The sequence below is a fragment of the Ciconia boyciana genome, chromosome 1, assembly GCF_034638445.1.
Source record: "Ciconia boyciana chromosome 1, ASM3463844v1, whole genome shotgun sequence".
NCBI lineage: Eukaryota > Metazoa > Chordata > Aves > Ciconiiformes > Ciconiidae > Ciconia > Ciconia boyciana.
In genome coordinates this window covers 32,660,240-32,675,777 of record NC_132934.1, presented here as the reverse complement: position 1 = coordinate 32,675,777, position 15,538 = coordinate 32,660,240, and the positions used below count along the sequence as shown (strand labels likewise).

Below are 15,538 nucleotides of genomic sequence, written 5' to 3'. Positions count from 1 at the left end.
CAGATAAACATCTAACAGACTAGTAAATCCTGTTTCTCAGCCCAGTTTTTTATCTAGGGCAAAGCACCACACTAACTACAAATACTTACACTAGCTCATACAGAACTAGCTTAAGTCTCTCTGGACGGTGGTATTTTGTGCCAGGTAAGTGACATCCACTTACCAGGAACTCACATTCATGTGGTAACCATGCACTAAATTTTTGTTTCAATGCTCTTGAATGCTAGTCCTCCATTTTATAAGTATGATGTACATTTATTCTCCTCCGAATATTCTTTACTCTTTTCATTTTTCAAATATTTCTTTTTCCTCCTTTCATTTAAGCAGAAGTAGTTTAAATTAGTCTGTCTTAAGAAGTAAACTAGTTCAGGCTGTGTAACTAGTCTGTTTTGTTAGAACATATTTATTAGTATACTTGCAGAGGAGCAAAGAAGTAATAATTTTTTATTTTCTTCTATTGTTGCATGGGTAGTCAGTATATCCTCTCATTCCACTCTTCCCTCCACAACCAGTCTACCATGCTTCTGCAGTTTCCACTCTTGAGTTGCTTCTGATGGGCTTCTAGTGCAACCTCTGAAGCAACTTTTGCCATCAGATTTTCCCTGTCCCCCAGGGACACCAGTTCCCCCTGTTTCTAACCTTGAAGTCCTTCTGTCTCCCATTCTCTATTAAATGCAGTCTTTTGTCTCCAATACAGCCTTCTCAGTTATCATCAAAGCCAGCACATTATCTTACACTAAGCTTCCTTCAATTATATGCACAGTCCAAATCTTCTGCCACTTCCTGTCTCCTTAAATTGAGCTTTTAAACTGAGATTTTTCCTGGCCCCCAAAAAGACACAGCACCCAGCATAAGCTAGTAAGTGGCCAGTTACTCAGAATTAAAGATGTGATTAATCATATTATGGCAGATGATGAGTAATCTTAGCAGTAGACCTAGAAGAGACTCATACAGAAACTATTTCTCCTTATCCTCTAAATATGCTTTTGGAATAAGATCTGTAAAACTATTATCATTTTTTTAATCTATATAATGTGTGCAAACTTAATTGCAAACACATCCCATTTTTCTTCAAGGACAATGTCACAGGTGGCTAGTGCTACAAGGCTGGAACATTGCTGAACTTTAAATGAATTGTATCAGTGCTGTTGCTCCTGTCAGCAAAACTTGTGAGCTCACTGAAAAGCAGGAGTCCTCTTGTATGTCAGTTACTTCAATCTGGATACAGTCTCATATAGGAAGAATGATCTATTTTAATAAACGAGGAACAGAAAGCTTTTGATTGTACTTACTTTGTACCCTTGAAGGTGTCCTCGGACAGTTTTTAGTGGAACTGGGTCCCAATGCACCTTTGCTAATGTGCTGTTAATAACATGAACCTGCACATTGCCTGGAGCAACCATTGGCACTGTGTGGAAAGCATGCAACAAGTGCCTAGTTAGAATGAGACACCACACGAACATACTTTTTCAGAATGAGTCTCTGCATTGCACGCAAGGAGCAGGTTAAAATGTTCCTATGTTAAAAAGCTGACCTCAGGATTAATACTACAGAGTATTATGAAGCCTTATTATCTCCAAATTACTTCATTTTCATTAAAAAATAACTACTATCCCCTTTTTTCAATATTTTAGTATTTTAAATACCCATTTAGGTTACACATTTAGTTGCTTTTAGTACAGTTGAGTTAAACTACAAAACTTACAGTCTTCCCCTGAATGTCCAATCACCTCTGATGGCTCTGGTGCATATCCCAGGTCATTTAAAGCTTGTACTTTTATTTCATAGGGAACAAAAGTTGGTGTACCAGACACAATATATTTAGATACATTTGCAACTATAACAGATGTCCATTCATCATCAACATCCTTCTGACGCCAGCTGACTTTGTACTGAAGCCCTGGTCCATTAGACTGAAAACCTTTTAAAGACTGAAATAAAAAGAAATATTTTTTAAAACATTCTGAAGCATCTGAAAAATCCAAAATCACAAAGAAAATACACTGATTCTTCTTCAAAATTTTACTGAAAATTTACCACTGTAAATTTACCACTGTTCTGTGACAGAGACACACTGCTGAAATTTCCAAGCTATGCAATTTAGCTTTTACAGGAGGTCAGTTCAGTTGCTTTTCATTCATTAGTAAAAATCCCATTGAATGGTGATCCTGGCTAATTCTCATGCAACCATACATTGTGATTTCTGGAAAAGGGAAAAACAGACTTACACCAGCTCCCTATAAAAAGTGTTCCCTAAACAATGTTTCTTTCCTGGGATGGGAAATTGGTTTTACATGGCTCTCCTTAAGCTCCTGTCATAATGGTAAGGGCATGACAGAAAACTTTTGCACAAAAGTGGAATAGTGCACAATAATTTAGTTTATCACAAAAGTTGAGGGTAGAATTAAGATTCACATTAGAATTCCTTCTAAAAATAAGACTCTACTTGAGATAAACCACTATTTACATATTTAAGTTTTCCTAAATTGGCAGCAAAACATCCTATATTACTAAATTAATGGCTTATCTTCAAAATCACTCAAGGAAAATACGTCACCTTAATTTTTTTTTTTTTCGTAATGCATGAAGCTTATCCCTGAAAATGAAGATGGGGAAATGTCTGCATTTTACTCTTTTTCAAGAATGTTTTAAGCAAGCAACGCATGGAGTATTCTCATAGCATGTTCACAGTTAGATCATTATTATTTCTCTAAAAAAATGCTACTCACAGACCTGAAAACAAACAAATGAAACCTCCAAAAAACAAACTTACCTCCCATGTTATTACCAAATTATCAGGTTCTGAGCCTATTCCTTGTACATTAGAAGGATTTTCATCAGGGTCTAAAAATAAAATATTTACACGTGAAGAAGAATGGCTGCTGTTTGCATTCCCAGCAAATTCAATGCCATTCATAGTATAAATCAATCACTGGTAAGTGGGAATAGTTATTTACTTGCAGATTTTGTCAGGTACTGCTCAGATGGTTCACTCGGCTGACTTCTGCCAATCTCATTGACAGCTATCACACGGAATGAGTAGTTGACGTACGGAGACAACTTCAACTGTACTGTTGTCTGAGTTCCAGGAACTTCCGTCTGGTAATTCCATACCCCTGGTTCATGCAGCCCATCTTCATATTCAATCACAAAGTCTGTAAACAGAAATTGAATCCAACTTTATGTCGAAACTTGCAACACATTCCTAGATCAGTGTAGGCATTTCTAAATGAGCTGATCAGAAGGGAGTGATCCAATCAAAGTTTTTTAAAAGTCACTAAAATAGAAATATAAGTACATAAACCAGAACAAAAATCTATAATGTGGATTTCAAAAGTACTGCCTAGATAGAAATATAATAGAAACACTCTTACTTTTACTATTTGGTATTCTTACTAATGCAGCTACCTGTCAGGTAACACATTATTACAAGAGCTCTCTCTCAGGTACTGGCTTTTAATGGAACAGGAACCCTTGAAGTACCACAGCAAGAAAGTGGGACAAGATTGGGATTTTGATGTAAATGTAATATTTGTCTGACAAATATATTGGTCTTAGTTGTATCGAGCTGACAGTAAGTCGTACCTGTGCAATATTAAAACTCTCTGAGTATTCCATTTTCCACAGTGAGACTGGCTTAGTGAAGAACTATTTAAAGTCAAGGACCAGTACTTGAGGAAGGTTTTCGAGAGCACTTTTCAGTATCTTCAAATTAAGTCTAGGAATGTATGTTCAGAAGCTAAATTTATTGAGAGTTCTTTGTGTGAACATTACGATGATTACTGTTAAGACCCTACAGAGTATATAACCTCAGGGATAAACAGGTTTTTAGAATTCCAAAAAGAAAATTATATTCATTATCAAAGACAAAATGACTTTTTTTTTTAAGCTGTGAAACAGCCAAAGAAGCTTCCTGCTCTTAGGTATGAGATACAAATTTTGAAACACTTAAGAGGAATTGTTAGGATACAGTAAATAAATGGGAGAAGAATGTGTAGTCTGAGTATATTCCATGGAACCTTAAGTTTAGATATATGAAATTTACATGAACATCAAATGTTTGTGTGTTGTGTAAGAAAGATTTTGCCCTATCTCATCTATAGGTGGAGACAAGGTGGGGTATCATAATTAAAACCAGCATTAGTTAGTCAGAAGAGTTCAATTTCCAATATCAGAGTGCACACAGTATCTCACTTCTAGAAAAATTCTAACATGAGCCAACACCATCTAGTATCATTTCTTATGAAACAGTGTGATCTCATTCCTATAGAAAGGCAACACTTGTGTCTTTTGGTCTGGAAAAAATTGAAAATACTGATACAAGAGTATATGAATAAGCCATAACTTAAATACAATTCAACTGTTTACATTAAACTTATACATATTATATTTTTAAAAGTATATTACTAGTTGATATACATTAGACAAGTCTGAAAGTGTAAAACTTCAGCAAAATCCCTTGGTGTTTCACTAAAATGCAATCAAAATCTTTGATGTGTTCTGAAACTTGTGAAATTCTGTTTTTACAAAACTTCTTTTCCAGATGCCTGATCCTTACGGTTTGTGTTCAGTGTTGATACTGACCAGCATCAGACCCTGGAGAGCAACACTCAATAAGTCAGCCTAACTCATTCACTCCACATATAACATGTACACTGGTCTCAGTAACTTGTGGCAGCTATTACCTAAAAATACACTGCATATATAATTAAATAATTACATTAAGTTGCTCATAATGGAAAAGTTGCCCCAACAAATCTTTCTGATCCTATTATTTTTTGGAAAACAAACAGTAACATCCTTCTTCCTTCCTCCTAAATTCCCCCTCCATCCTCTCTGCTGAGTATAAGCAAGAGTCTCTTTCATCATGTTCTACTGGGAGGAATAATAGCATTTAAGATCAATTTCCTGTCTCAAAAGTTTATAGATATTTATTTTCTCTATCTTATGGACATGCTTTATTCCTTCAACTGTCTGGACTAGAAAAAACCAGAAAAACTATCTGCCTTATATTTTGATGAAGAATAAGCTTCTGTATCAGTAGTGAGGGATAATCCCTAAAGATATTGGTACTGATGCTATTTCAAATGCATGGGAATTACAAAAGAGTTAATGCAAGATGTTAGTAGCTCTCTCCTTCAGAAGCATACAACTAATGAACAAGTCTACTCCCTACATATTCATAAGACTGGGCCTTGTCAGACAGAGCTCATATCAGTATCCACTTCTGTGTTAACTAGGACAGGTTTTTGGATCAAAACCCCAGCTCTTTAGGGCAGTAAATAAGTCTTTCTGTTTGGCTGTACAGTAGAGGACATTCAGTGAATTTTTGTTATGTAAATTAATGCCAACTGTAGCAAATGAATTTACCATTCTTCCATGCTGCAGGCAAAATTTATCTCAGAAGTCTTTCGAATCTGAAAACAGTTAACGTAATGCTTCTAACATAATGCAATAGATACAAACAAACGTACTTGTAATGGGACTGTTATTTTCATCTCCTGGTATCCATGAGAGTTCAACACTTCTTTCCAGCTGACCTGTCAATTCCAAGTCAAAGGGTGGATTTGGCCGAGCTGTAAATCAAATGAACACAAAGTAAATAATCACAGCAGAATATGTAGTTTCATCTTTGAAAAAATCCTTACATTCCAATCAAAAGAATTCCACAAATACAGCAGGGCAGATCTACTCACTTACGTAAGCATGACTTAATGACCATTAGCATGCAATTGTTACAAAACAGAGATAAAATGGAGAACTGATGTATCTGGAAACTTCTATACATTAACAAGAATCTATATTTGATTTTATCTACGTCTGATTGCACTGTAATATAAAAATGTGATGAGATGCAAAGAATTATGAAATGCATGTTTAGTTTATCTTTGAGTGATTATGGGTGGTTATCTATTGTAACTAGAAATATTTAATAAAACATGGAAAATAAAGAAGCATTCACATCAAAGAAGTTTTTCTAGAATCACTACAAATATTTTGCATGTGAATTCGAAACAAGTGCAGTTCAAATAGAAACTAATTACAAGTTACTAAGTCATTCATTTATTTTTTGCTGTACTTTTAAAAAATCCTGAAATACCATGCAAGCTGTTAATATACATCCTTACAATGCATAAAGATGTAATTGTCCATTCCAAATTGCTGAAAATAATTCATTATATGATTTGTTACACAAAAATCAAGACTAATAAGTAGGTTCATTTAAGAATACATAAGCATTTTCACTGAATGTGATAGGATTTACATAAAAGTGCTTAAGATGCTCATACTTAAAAGTGTTTTAGGCATATTATATTGCATTTTAAAACCCAAACTCAGAAAAAATACTACCAAATTAAAGGCTGTATGAAATACGGTCAAATTTAAGACTGTACCTGACTGGCAGATTTTTTGGGGGAATTTCAGGTTTAATTTTAAAATCCTTATTAGCAATTTCATCAATCATACACCAAATGGTCAATATGGTCCTATCCATTTTATGAGTGAAGTAAAATTAAGACAAACTATGAAATAAAGTACACCAGGCCTACAAAGCTGTCATCAAAAGCAATGTAAAAACATACCATAATTTGGTTGGTGCAAGTTCTTTGATAGTGAATTAGCTTTCAGTGAACAGTTGGATTTACCTTTTAGATCTTTCATTTGTTATATAACCAATTTGCATTACAGTGTTCTCTATGAGAAAAACATTATCACACTGTAACCAACCTTAATTAAAAATAATTTATCTCCGAAAATCATTTATTCCCTAAAATACAAAGTAGCCTGCACTGTAAAATTCCAAAGTCCAGTACTCCAGTAACGAAGCAGTTGGTAAAATGGGATGAAACCACACGCACACACACACACACACAAACACAGGAAAAAGGGAAAAAAAGAAAATATGTTGCACTTTGCAACAGGCAAATGAGAAATATATCTGGCAGATGATGTAGAAAGAGAACTTCGTATTAGTTTACCGTAAATGATAGCTGGAGTTGGGGGAGCAGCTGAAAAGAACATTAATATAAAGGATTTAATCAGTTAGTAGCCAAAGAAACAGAATACCGTAGGTAGTTAAATACTATAATTATTAGAGACAAAGAAAAGTTAACTTATTTAGAATAAATGGTTGATTTTAAATAATACATTGATAATTTTTCACTGAAAAGTTATAAAAGTATTCTTGAATATTTTATCCACTTTTTAAATAAAGATAGACCAAGAAAACAAATAAAGTAAGCGATCTTATAAAAACTTTTAAATAAGTACTAGACATTTGGCATATGTCATTCCTGGATAGCCATAAGATCACAACACAATTTTAAGACAAGCATACTTGACTTTGAATCTCAGCTTGAACTCAGGTAAGAATCATTCAGAACATTTACTTAAAACTTTCTTACAAATTGCGAGAAGGGGCAAAGTAACGTATTTTACAACAATCTGCAATCATAGAAACTTAACAGAGTGAACTAATTTAAAAAGAAAATCCTTGAAAAGTCATATAACCAAGCACTCTCAGTCTTTCTGAAGCATAATTTGGCGGCAAAAGAGATTCCTGAGATAACATGTTTATGTTCAAATACTCTGCAATATGTAATCTACTGTGTTAGCTCAGAGGTGATCCAAATGAAAACCTATTCAGCATGAAACTGAATATGTCCTGTAGGTACAGGACCCTTTTGTAAGTTGCTGATTCAAAGGCAAACTTCAGGATAAAACTATATTTTTAAAAAACTGAAACACATTTACAAATAGGTGACATTTCCTTTGTCCTGTCCTATAAACGAAAACTATGTTTGTGCTTTTCATTTTAAATGTAATGCTGTTTTCATACTTAACAGTAATTAAACACAGTTCTGCTATCATAAAGTTTGAGAGTATTCTTACCAACAACAGTAAGCACAGCACTTGCTGAAACACTGTCCAGAGTAGTATTAACTATGCAAGTGTATGTTCCATCATCTTTATCAGTTACATTCATAATGGTCAAGTTGTCTTTACCAACTAGAAACCTGTAAATACAATAGATTCAGCCACTGATTTTTCCATAACTGGTACTGTTATAAGAAACTTGCATAAGACATTATCAAATCCCATATACTTGTGTATTTCAGGAAATACCTAGACAGCAATGTAAGCTATGGGACGATGTCAGCCTTTTCTACATTGCTCTTGACCATCTTCCCACAGTAACTGTCTATCCTAATGTGCTTTTATTTCCAAATATACTAAAACAACTTTTAATTATCTGTGATCTAGAGCAAAATAGTATTCCTTTATCCCTTTGGCTTCTTACGCCAATTATCTTCTCCTTACAATTGACATACATGGTCAATGGCACAATTAAAATTTTTACATCTCATTTTATTTGGAATTCTATCTTAACATTTTCACCACACTAGATAAGTCCTTTAGTCACCAAATATGGGATAGTGATGATATTTATCAGTCTTCTTTGGAAAATGTCAATAGGTCAATATGTTCCTTTCAAAGATCAGGAAAATGAGCAGACAAAAGAAACTAGAAAATTAAAAATAAAGGAAAATTATTTTGTCCTTACCTTTCATCATCTGGCAGTTCATCATTGTCCTTCAACCATATAACTGTTGGTAATAAGGTAGAATCATGTTTTATTATACACTCAAATGAAACTTGGCCATATCTCTGGATCACTTTGTATTCTGGCTGTTTAATTATCATTGTCGGATCTGAAATTTAAAATGACTATTAGATATTTAGAAAGTCTGAAATTCTATACTAACCTGTGATGAAAGAGTGATTCATTTCTTACCTTTAACTTCCAATTGCACCTCATTTTGTATCTTTCCTAATTCATTCCTTGCTACACATGTGTATGTACCAGTACTATCCTTTTGAGCCACTGGAATTTCCAAGGTTCCATTATCATGGAAAACGTATTCACTTCCACGCAAGATGCTACCTTTCACTCCCTTAAACCTTCATATAAAAAGTAATATCATTATCCAACATCATAGTTAAATTCTGTTGTATTTTATTACCAGAAAATGCAAACCTGGGACTGCCACAGTAGAAAATAAGGACAGAATCACATAATGAAACTTGACTCTATAGGGATAACTATTGCTACGCTAAGTATATGTAATATTGTATTAGTGTATTGTAATCAGCATATATTTTAAAATACCCTGGTTTTAAATTGTAAATAGAGTTAAAATAGTTTTAAAGCTTTAAATGTTTGCTTCCATAGATATAACTAGCTCTTTTTACATAACTTAAGCACAACAACTATAGCTTACCATTCAATTTCAGGCTTAGGTGAACCAAAATAAGCACAGTCTAGCAATGCAGGACTATCTGCGATGACTTGATACAGTTTATTAGCAGGAGTTAGAATTCTTGGTGGCTCAGCTGAAAAGACAAAGATATCTGGATATAGACACAAAGATGCAAATACAGAATGCTAAGACATCAAGAATGGCCTAAAGAATTGTAAGTTAACATCCTTCTCTGAAGTGATTGTTGGTCTCAGACTAGGTCCAAATATGTTCTACTGCCAGTAGGCTGAGGAAGCGTTAATGTAAGAGAATAATCTTGTGAAAAACAAATGCTTCTTTCGTGTTTACAGGTAATAGGGATGGGCACCAAAGGCAGTGATTTCATTTGGAAAATTTAAATCAGAATATACTTCAAGAGGAGAAACTCCTGGGAACAGACTAAACTACATAATTCCGAACAAACCTGCAGGCAGAAAGAAGCTAAGATGTATTTTTGGTGAAACACCTACATATTTTAAAGGAACCATGGAACCAAAGTGAATTCTTTCATTTAAAAGACAGTGTCTCTCAATCAAAAAATCCATCAGTTCCTGCAGAAGAGCCTTTAGAGGCCATTCTGCCTAGGATTTTGCTACTAGTTTTGTCAAATTCAGTGAGAAGAATTAGAGAGGCCACAATATCTACTAATCACAAACATATTCTTGGGAGGCCTTCAAGACAAATGCATAATCATGTCCCCTTGCAATAGCAATTTAGAGATCATCTATTTAACTGATCCAAAACACCCGCAATCAATGAATGTGTACTGAAATATACTAACTTAAGAAATATTAATTCCTCCCTTATTTGTTATGCTTTCATTTGCTTGATTTACATAAACAAACAAACAAAAGAGATAAAATTTCTTCCAAGTTTTCCCCAGCTTTCACAACTATCCTTCTTACTTAGGAATAGTGAAAGTGAAATTCAGGAATATCCTACAAAAAAATAAGGTATGTATACTCTTGCCTTTTACAGGGCTCAAGAAATACGTCCATTCCCACTGAAGACCTCAAGCAAGGCTTGAGCATGCAATCCGTGTAGTAGCAGGAGACAACTGAATATGCAAGAAAAATGAAAAATATAAAATCTGTTTCTTACCCAGAACATTCACAAATGCATTTGCTAGCAAATATCCATATTCATTAGAAGCATTGCACTGATAGACAGCACTTGACCTTTCTTGCACATGTGAGAAAATAATGGTATCGCCATCTACTTTTCTGCTAGGATCCTCTGGGGCAACTGTTGGTGTAAAGAAAAAAAAAATTGTTTTTCCTAATCTGCTGTCGGATTATATGTTTCACACTTCTGAAAAGAAGAAACAATTTGAAAGACCAATATGCCCTTTCTTCTATTTTCCTGGGTGACTATTCTCTGGTTAAGATGTGAATTTCAGGATGATTAAGGAAGTTCTTCCAATTCTATAAATATTTAACTCAGGACGGTAGAGTTCCCATTTTTTGAGGGTTTTTTGTTGTTGTTTGTTTTTCAAAGAAGTGAAGCTGAGATCATAGTTTGCGTGCATTACAGACGAAAAATACTGATATGACAAGATTCAGGCAAATACAGATAATATCTAGAAAAAATAAGGAAATATTTCTGAGTGTCAAAAGAAAATTATGTTAGAATTACATTGAACTTTACAATCCTCTGTGACTTAAAGGTTTCAGCTTTTCAAATCAGTTGTTGTATATAAAAATAGCCTTACTCACTCAGTTGAAAACTCTCTCAGAGTAAAACTTAAGTAATTCTTTCACACAAAATCAAGAGTCTTAACAAAATAGACTTACTCAGTTGAAAACTATCTCAGATTAAAACTTATGTAATTCTTTCACGCAAAATCAAGTCTTCACAAGAACAGTGATAGTAATTCAGTAGGTGGCACTCTTTCCCTTTTATAAGAACTATACAATGCCATTTCCTCAACTGTTCTGTAGTAGCCTGAGCTGTCAAACAGCTCTTGCATCCCAGAAGAATCGAGAATGTAACTGAAAATAAAATTCTGAGATATTACTGAAGAATAATAGCTGTCAGTTATGATACAACTGGATGGAGTTAGGTGTAACAGAGAAAAATGCACAAACTATAGTTTAATATTTTAAGTAAATATTAAATCAAAACACATCAATGTGTTATTAATATTGAAACTTAATGTTGACATTATTTATATATTAATCTTAAAAATAAATGCATATATGCATAAATAAATGCACCATAGTTTGGTTGCATCATCAAAATGGACACCCTAATATATTATTGGAACTTGAGTAAATAACTATATTTGTGGAAGACATCTTCATATAAAAGCACTTCTCATTTCACAGAAAAGATCAATTCACTAAATTAACATCAATTTTTTAAGCGGCAAAACCTCTTGATTCAGACAATATCTCAGTACTAATCTGTAAAGAAAAAGGAGAAATTTCTCCTACATTTTCTCAAATCTACCGAAGTACCTGTTACTGAATTGTCTAAGAGAGAAGAATGAAAGGGGACAGCTGAAGGGGACCACAGTTCTGTACTCCTGCTTAAGGGTATTTCCATCTTGGATGAACTCTAAGGCCATTTTGCATATAAAGTAATTACATCAATTTCCAAACAGATGCCTCAAGAGCAGTTATCGACTCAATTTTTAACTTTTATCTTCCATCACTCTGAGTTCAAATCAATATCACAAATTCAAACATTTCAGAAAGGAAGAAAAAGGTACTACTGGAATTTTAAATGCTTATTCTCTGGGCTTCTGGATTGCTGGCACTAATTTTTCTCCTCTTTTGCTTTACTTCCTATTGTGTTCCATGTTCCACATTGCTTCCTATTCTATGTAAATGCCATTTTCATTAAAAGATTCATGGGCTGAAAATAGATGGAGCAGGTGAGCAGCCCAGCAGGCAGGCCAGTCAGCTGTGAGAAGTGGTCTGTTTCTGCATACAAATCACTGTTAAATGGAAAATACGCACAACTGCCCTCCCAGGAGGTAGATCAGCCCACGGCTGTTCCAATCATGGCTACTTCCTGGCCAGGGCTCTGGGCTTCCCTTCACTCATGCCCTCTGAATCCTGCAGCATTTTCTGCACACAGATAGAGCTTTAATGGGTGCACAGACTCCCCCCCTCACACGCACTCTCATACATAATATCTTACAGGCTGATGGGAGGGCCCCTTCAGAGAGATGGAAGCCATTAGTTCAATCCTCTATGACTGAAGAAGGAACTGGATCTTAAAAGAATGATCTAACCATTAAATTATCATATAAAACAAAGGGTAGCATCTTCCCTTCCCACTGCTGTATTGAAGAAAAAAAAAAGAGATATGCCTCTTCAGTTATTTGAAGGAAAGGAGGTAGGTGCCTGTTCTCAGAAAAGGGCTTCAAGCTGTGGGTCCCAAGAGGAAAAAAAACAAACTGAGGAAAGTGTCAGGTTAGTCAGTGCTTCCTTTTGGCTGGTCTAGCCACTTGCATGCTGAAGGGCACCGATTTTAGAAAGCTCCCTGTTGAGACTGGCGTCTATTCAACAGTCTGTCTTCTGACATACCTCATCCTCCCACGCAGCACCAACAGAACCTACGTGTCTTTGCCCATGTACTACACTGTTTTGCAGGGCTGGGCCCTAAAAGTTAGATGCTGTTATCATTCAGCTGCTTTAATGATCTTAAGCACACACTGCTGCACTCACACACACAGAATGGTTGAGGCTGGAAGGGACCTCTGGAGGTCATTTGGTCCCACCCCCTGCTCAAGCAGGGCCACCTAGAGCCAGTTGCCCAGGACTGTGTCCAGATGGGGGAAGGATCACTTCCCTCGATCTGCTGGCAATACTGTTGTCTAATGTAGCCCAGGATAACATTAGCCTCTTTGCCACAAGGGCACATTGCTGCCTCATGGTCAACTTGGTGTCTCATGGTCAACTTGGTGTCCACCAGGACGCCCAAGCCTTTTTCTGCTGAGCTACTTTCCAGCTGGGTGGCCCCCCAGCATGTACTGGTGCATGGGGTTGTTCCTCCCCAGGTGCAGGACTTTGCACTTCCTCTTGTTGAACTTCACGGCGTTCTTGTCAGCCCATTTCTCCAGTCTGTCAAGATCCCTCTGGATGGTAGCATGACCCTCTCATGTCTCAGCCACTCCTCCCAGTTTTATGTCATCAGCAAACTCGCTGAGGGTACGCTCTGCCCCATCATCCAGATCATTAATGAAGATGTTAAACAGGACTGACCCCTGGGGTGCACCAGTAGTTACTGGCCTCCAACTAGACTTTGTGCCACTGTCTAGTTGTCTGTCTATCACCGCTGTCTGGGCCTGGCCATTCAGCCATTTTTCTATCCACCTCACCGTCTGCTTATCCAGCCCATAGATCAACAGCTTGTCTATGAGGATCTTATGGGAGACAGTGTCAAAGGCCTCACTGAGGTCCAGGTAGACAATATCCACTACTCTTCCCCTCATCTACCAGGCCAGTCATTTCATTATAGAAATGTATCAAGTTGGTCAAGCATGAATTCCTCTTGGTGAAGCCATGCTAACTACTCCTGATGGTTTTCTTGTCCTTAATGTGCCCGGAAATGGTTTCCAGAATTAGCTGCTCCATCACCTTCCCAGGGATCAAGGTGAAGCTGCCCAGCTTGTAGTTCCCTGGGTTCTCCTTCTTGCTCTTCTTGAAGATAGGAGTAACATTTGCTTTCCTCCAGTCTTCAGGCACTTCTCTCAGTTACCATGAGCAATCAAAGATTATTGAGAGTGGCCTTGCAATGACATCTGCCAGCTCCCTCAGCACTTGTGGGTGCATCCCATCAGGGCCCATGGACTTATGTATGTCCAGTTTGCTTAAATATGCCCTGACCTGATCCTCTTCCACCAAGGGTACATCTCTTTCCAGCCTTTCCCCTGGTCTCTGGGACCTGGGATTCCTGAAGGTCAGTCTTGCTAGTAAAGACTGAGGCAAAGAAGGCATGCAGTACTTCAGCCCTTTCCATGTCCTTTTTTTAATTTTTCTGGGGAAAGAGAGCAATGGCAGGGCCAGTCAAGCACTGCTTGCTTTTACAAGGATTCTAGTCACATTACAGGATAGCTACACGAAAAGGATAAAATGCTTTTGACATGCTTGACAAATCTGAATTTGGCACTGATAGCAAAATAGCAAAGAATTACATAATACTTAAAAAGGGTTTGTACAATCAGGATAATGAATGATGAGGACTTGCTATAGGAGTTCTGCTGCTGTATCAGACAGCTGAACATGTGCCCTGTAACAGCCAACCTTTACTCCCAATAACATCAAGTCTCAGCTTATGAACGTGTTTGTGTCCTTTCTGGACAAAGACCTGATTGCCTGGTTTCACCTAATTTTTCCATCACTTTGTATAACAAGACAGCTTCTTGACTCTATAGCCATGTACAACATATTCTTGTACAGAGAAGGTATAACCTCCATCAGATACTTTTGTCATAGTTAGTCATCAGCACCCTGAATATCTTCCTTTCATCTGAATGCATACTTCCATCTGTTTCATAAAGTTCAGACAGCCCAAGCAATTACTTTTGTTAGGATGTTTAAACAACCGCTATGGCACCATTATTACTTTTTTTGTGGAGAAAAAAGACAGAATGAAATGTGCTCTCTGAACAGAAGCAGTTAAAACACACTATTATGCTTAAAACTGGAAGGAAAAAATCCAGATTTTGTTGAGATGTTTTACCCTTTTCTGTTGAAGTATTTCATTTTCCTGATCAATTTTAATTGCTGGTCAATGTGCATTTATGCATATGCAGGAAGCTAAACACAATGAAGAACAGAACAACTGCCAACTGATGATGCAGTATAAAATATAATGTTATCAGTCCAAATAAATGATACAAACTTCATCCTGATCTATAAGAAAGATATGTATTTGGGGCAGAAAATTATTAAGACATTAAATTGGTCTACCAACTTCAAATTCTTTAGCTCAGATCTTTAAGCTCTGTGTAAAATTGGGAAAAAAACCCGTTGCTTGGAGTTGTGAGATTTTTAACTTAAACATAAAAAGAAAGTTTTTATTGTGAGGGTGGTCAGACCCTGAAACAGGATGCCCAAGGAGGTGATGGAGTCTCTGACCTTGGAGATAATCAAAATCTGTCTGGACACAGTCCTGACCAACCAGATAACACCCTGCTTCGAGGAGGCACGTTGGACTAGATGTTCCTTTCATGCTCAACTATGTTGTGATACTGTGGTTTTAAAATAACCTAACAAAAAATG

At 36.2% G+C, this 15,538-nt stretch overlaps 1 protein-coding gene across 29 annotated transcripts in view; it reads right to left on the bottom strand.

The window, feature by feature from the left end:
- The window catches only part of NRCAM (neuronal cell adhesion molecule), a 65,243-nt gene that overhangs the window by 32,726 nt on the left and 16,979 nt on the right, over positions 1–15,538 (bottom strand). For 22 of the 29 annotated variants that reach the window (XM_072872983.1, XM_072873761.1, XM_072873153.1 and 19 more), the window contains 11 exons: positions 10,404–10,547; positions 9,285–9,396; positions 8,798–8,964; positions 8,567–8,714; positions 7,894–8,018; positions 6,981–7,010; positions 5,475–5,576; positions 2,958–3,155; positions 2,774–2,844; positions 1,706–1,931; positions 1,293–1,408 (listed from right to left, as the gene is read on the bottom strand). In XM_072872983.1, the coding sequence (XP_072729084.1) occupies positions 1,293–1,408; positions 1,706–1,931; positions 2,774–2,844; positions 2,958–3,155; positions 5,475–5,576; positions 6,981–7,010; positions 7,894–8,018; positions 8,567–8,714; positions 8,798–8,964; positions 9,285–9,396; positions 10,404–10,547 (1,439 nt within the window). The remainder of the gene's footprint in view (positions 1–1,292; positions 1,409–1,705; positions 1,932–2,773; positions 2,845–2,957; positions 3,156–5,474; positions 5,577–6,980; positions 7,011–7,893; positions 8,019–8,566; positions 8,715–8,797; positions 8,965–9,284; positions 9,397–10,403; positions 10,548–15,538) is intronic. The other 7 variants (XM_072874008.1, XM_072873413.1, XM_072872723.1 and 4 more) reach the window with 1 other exon arrangement.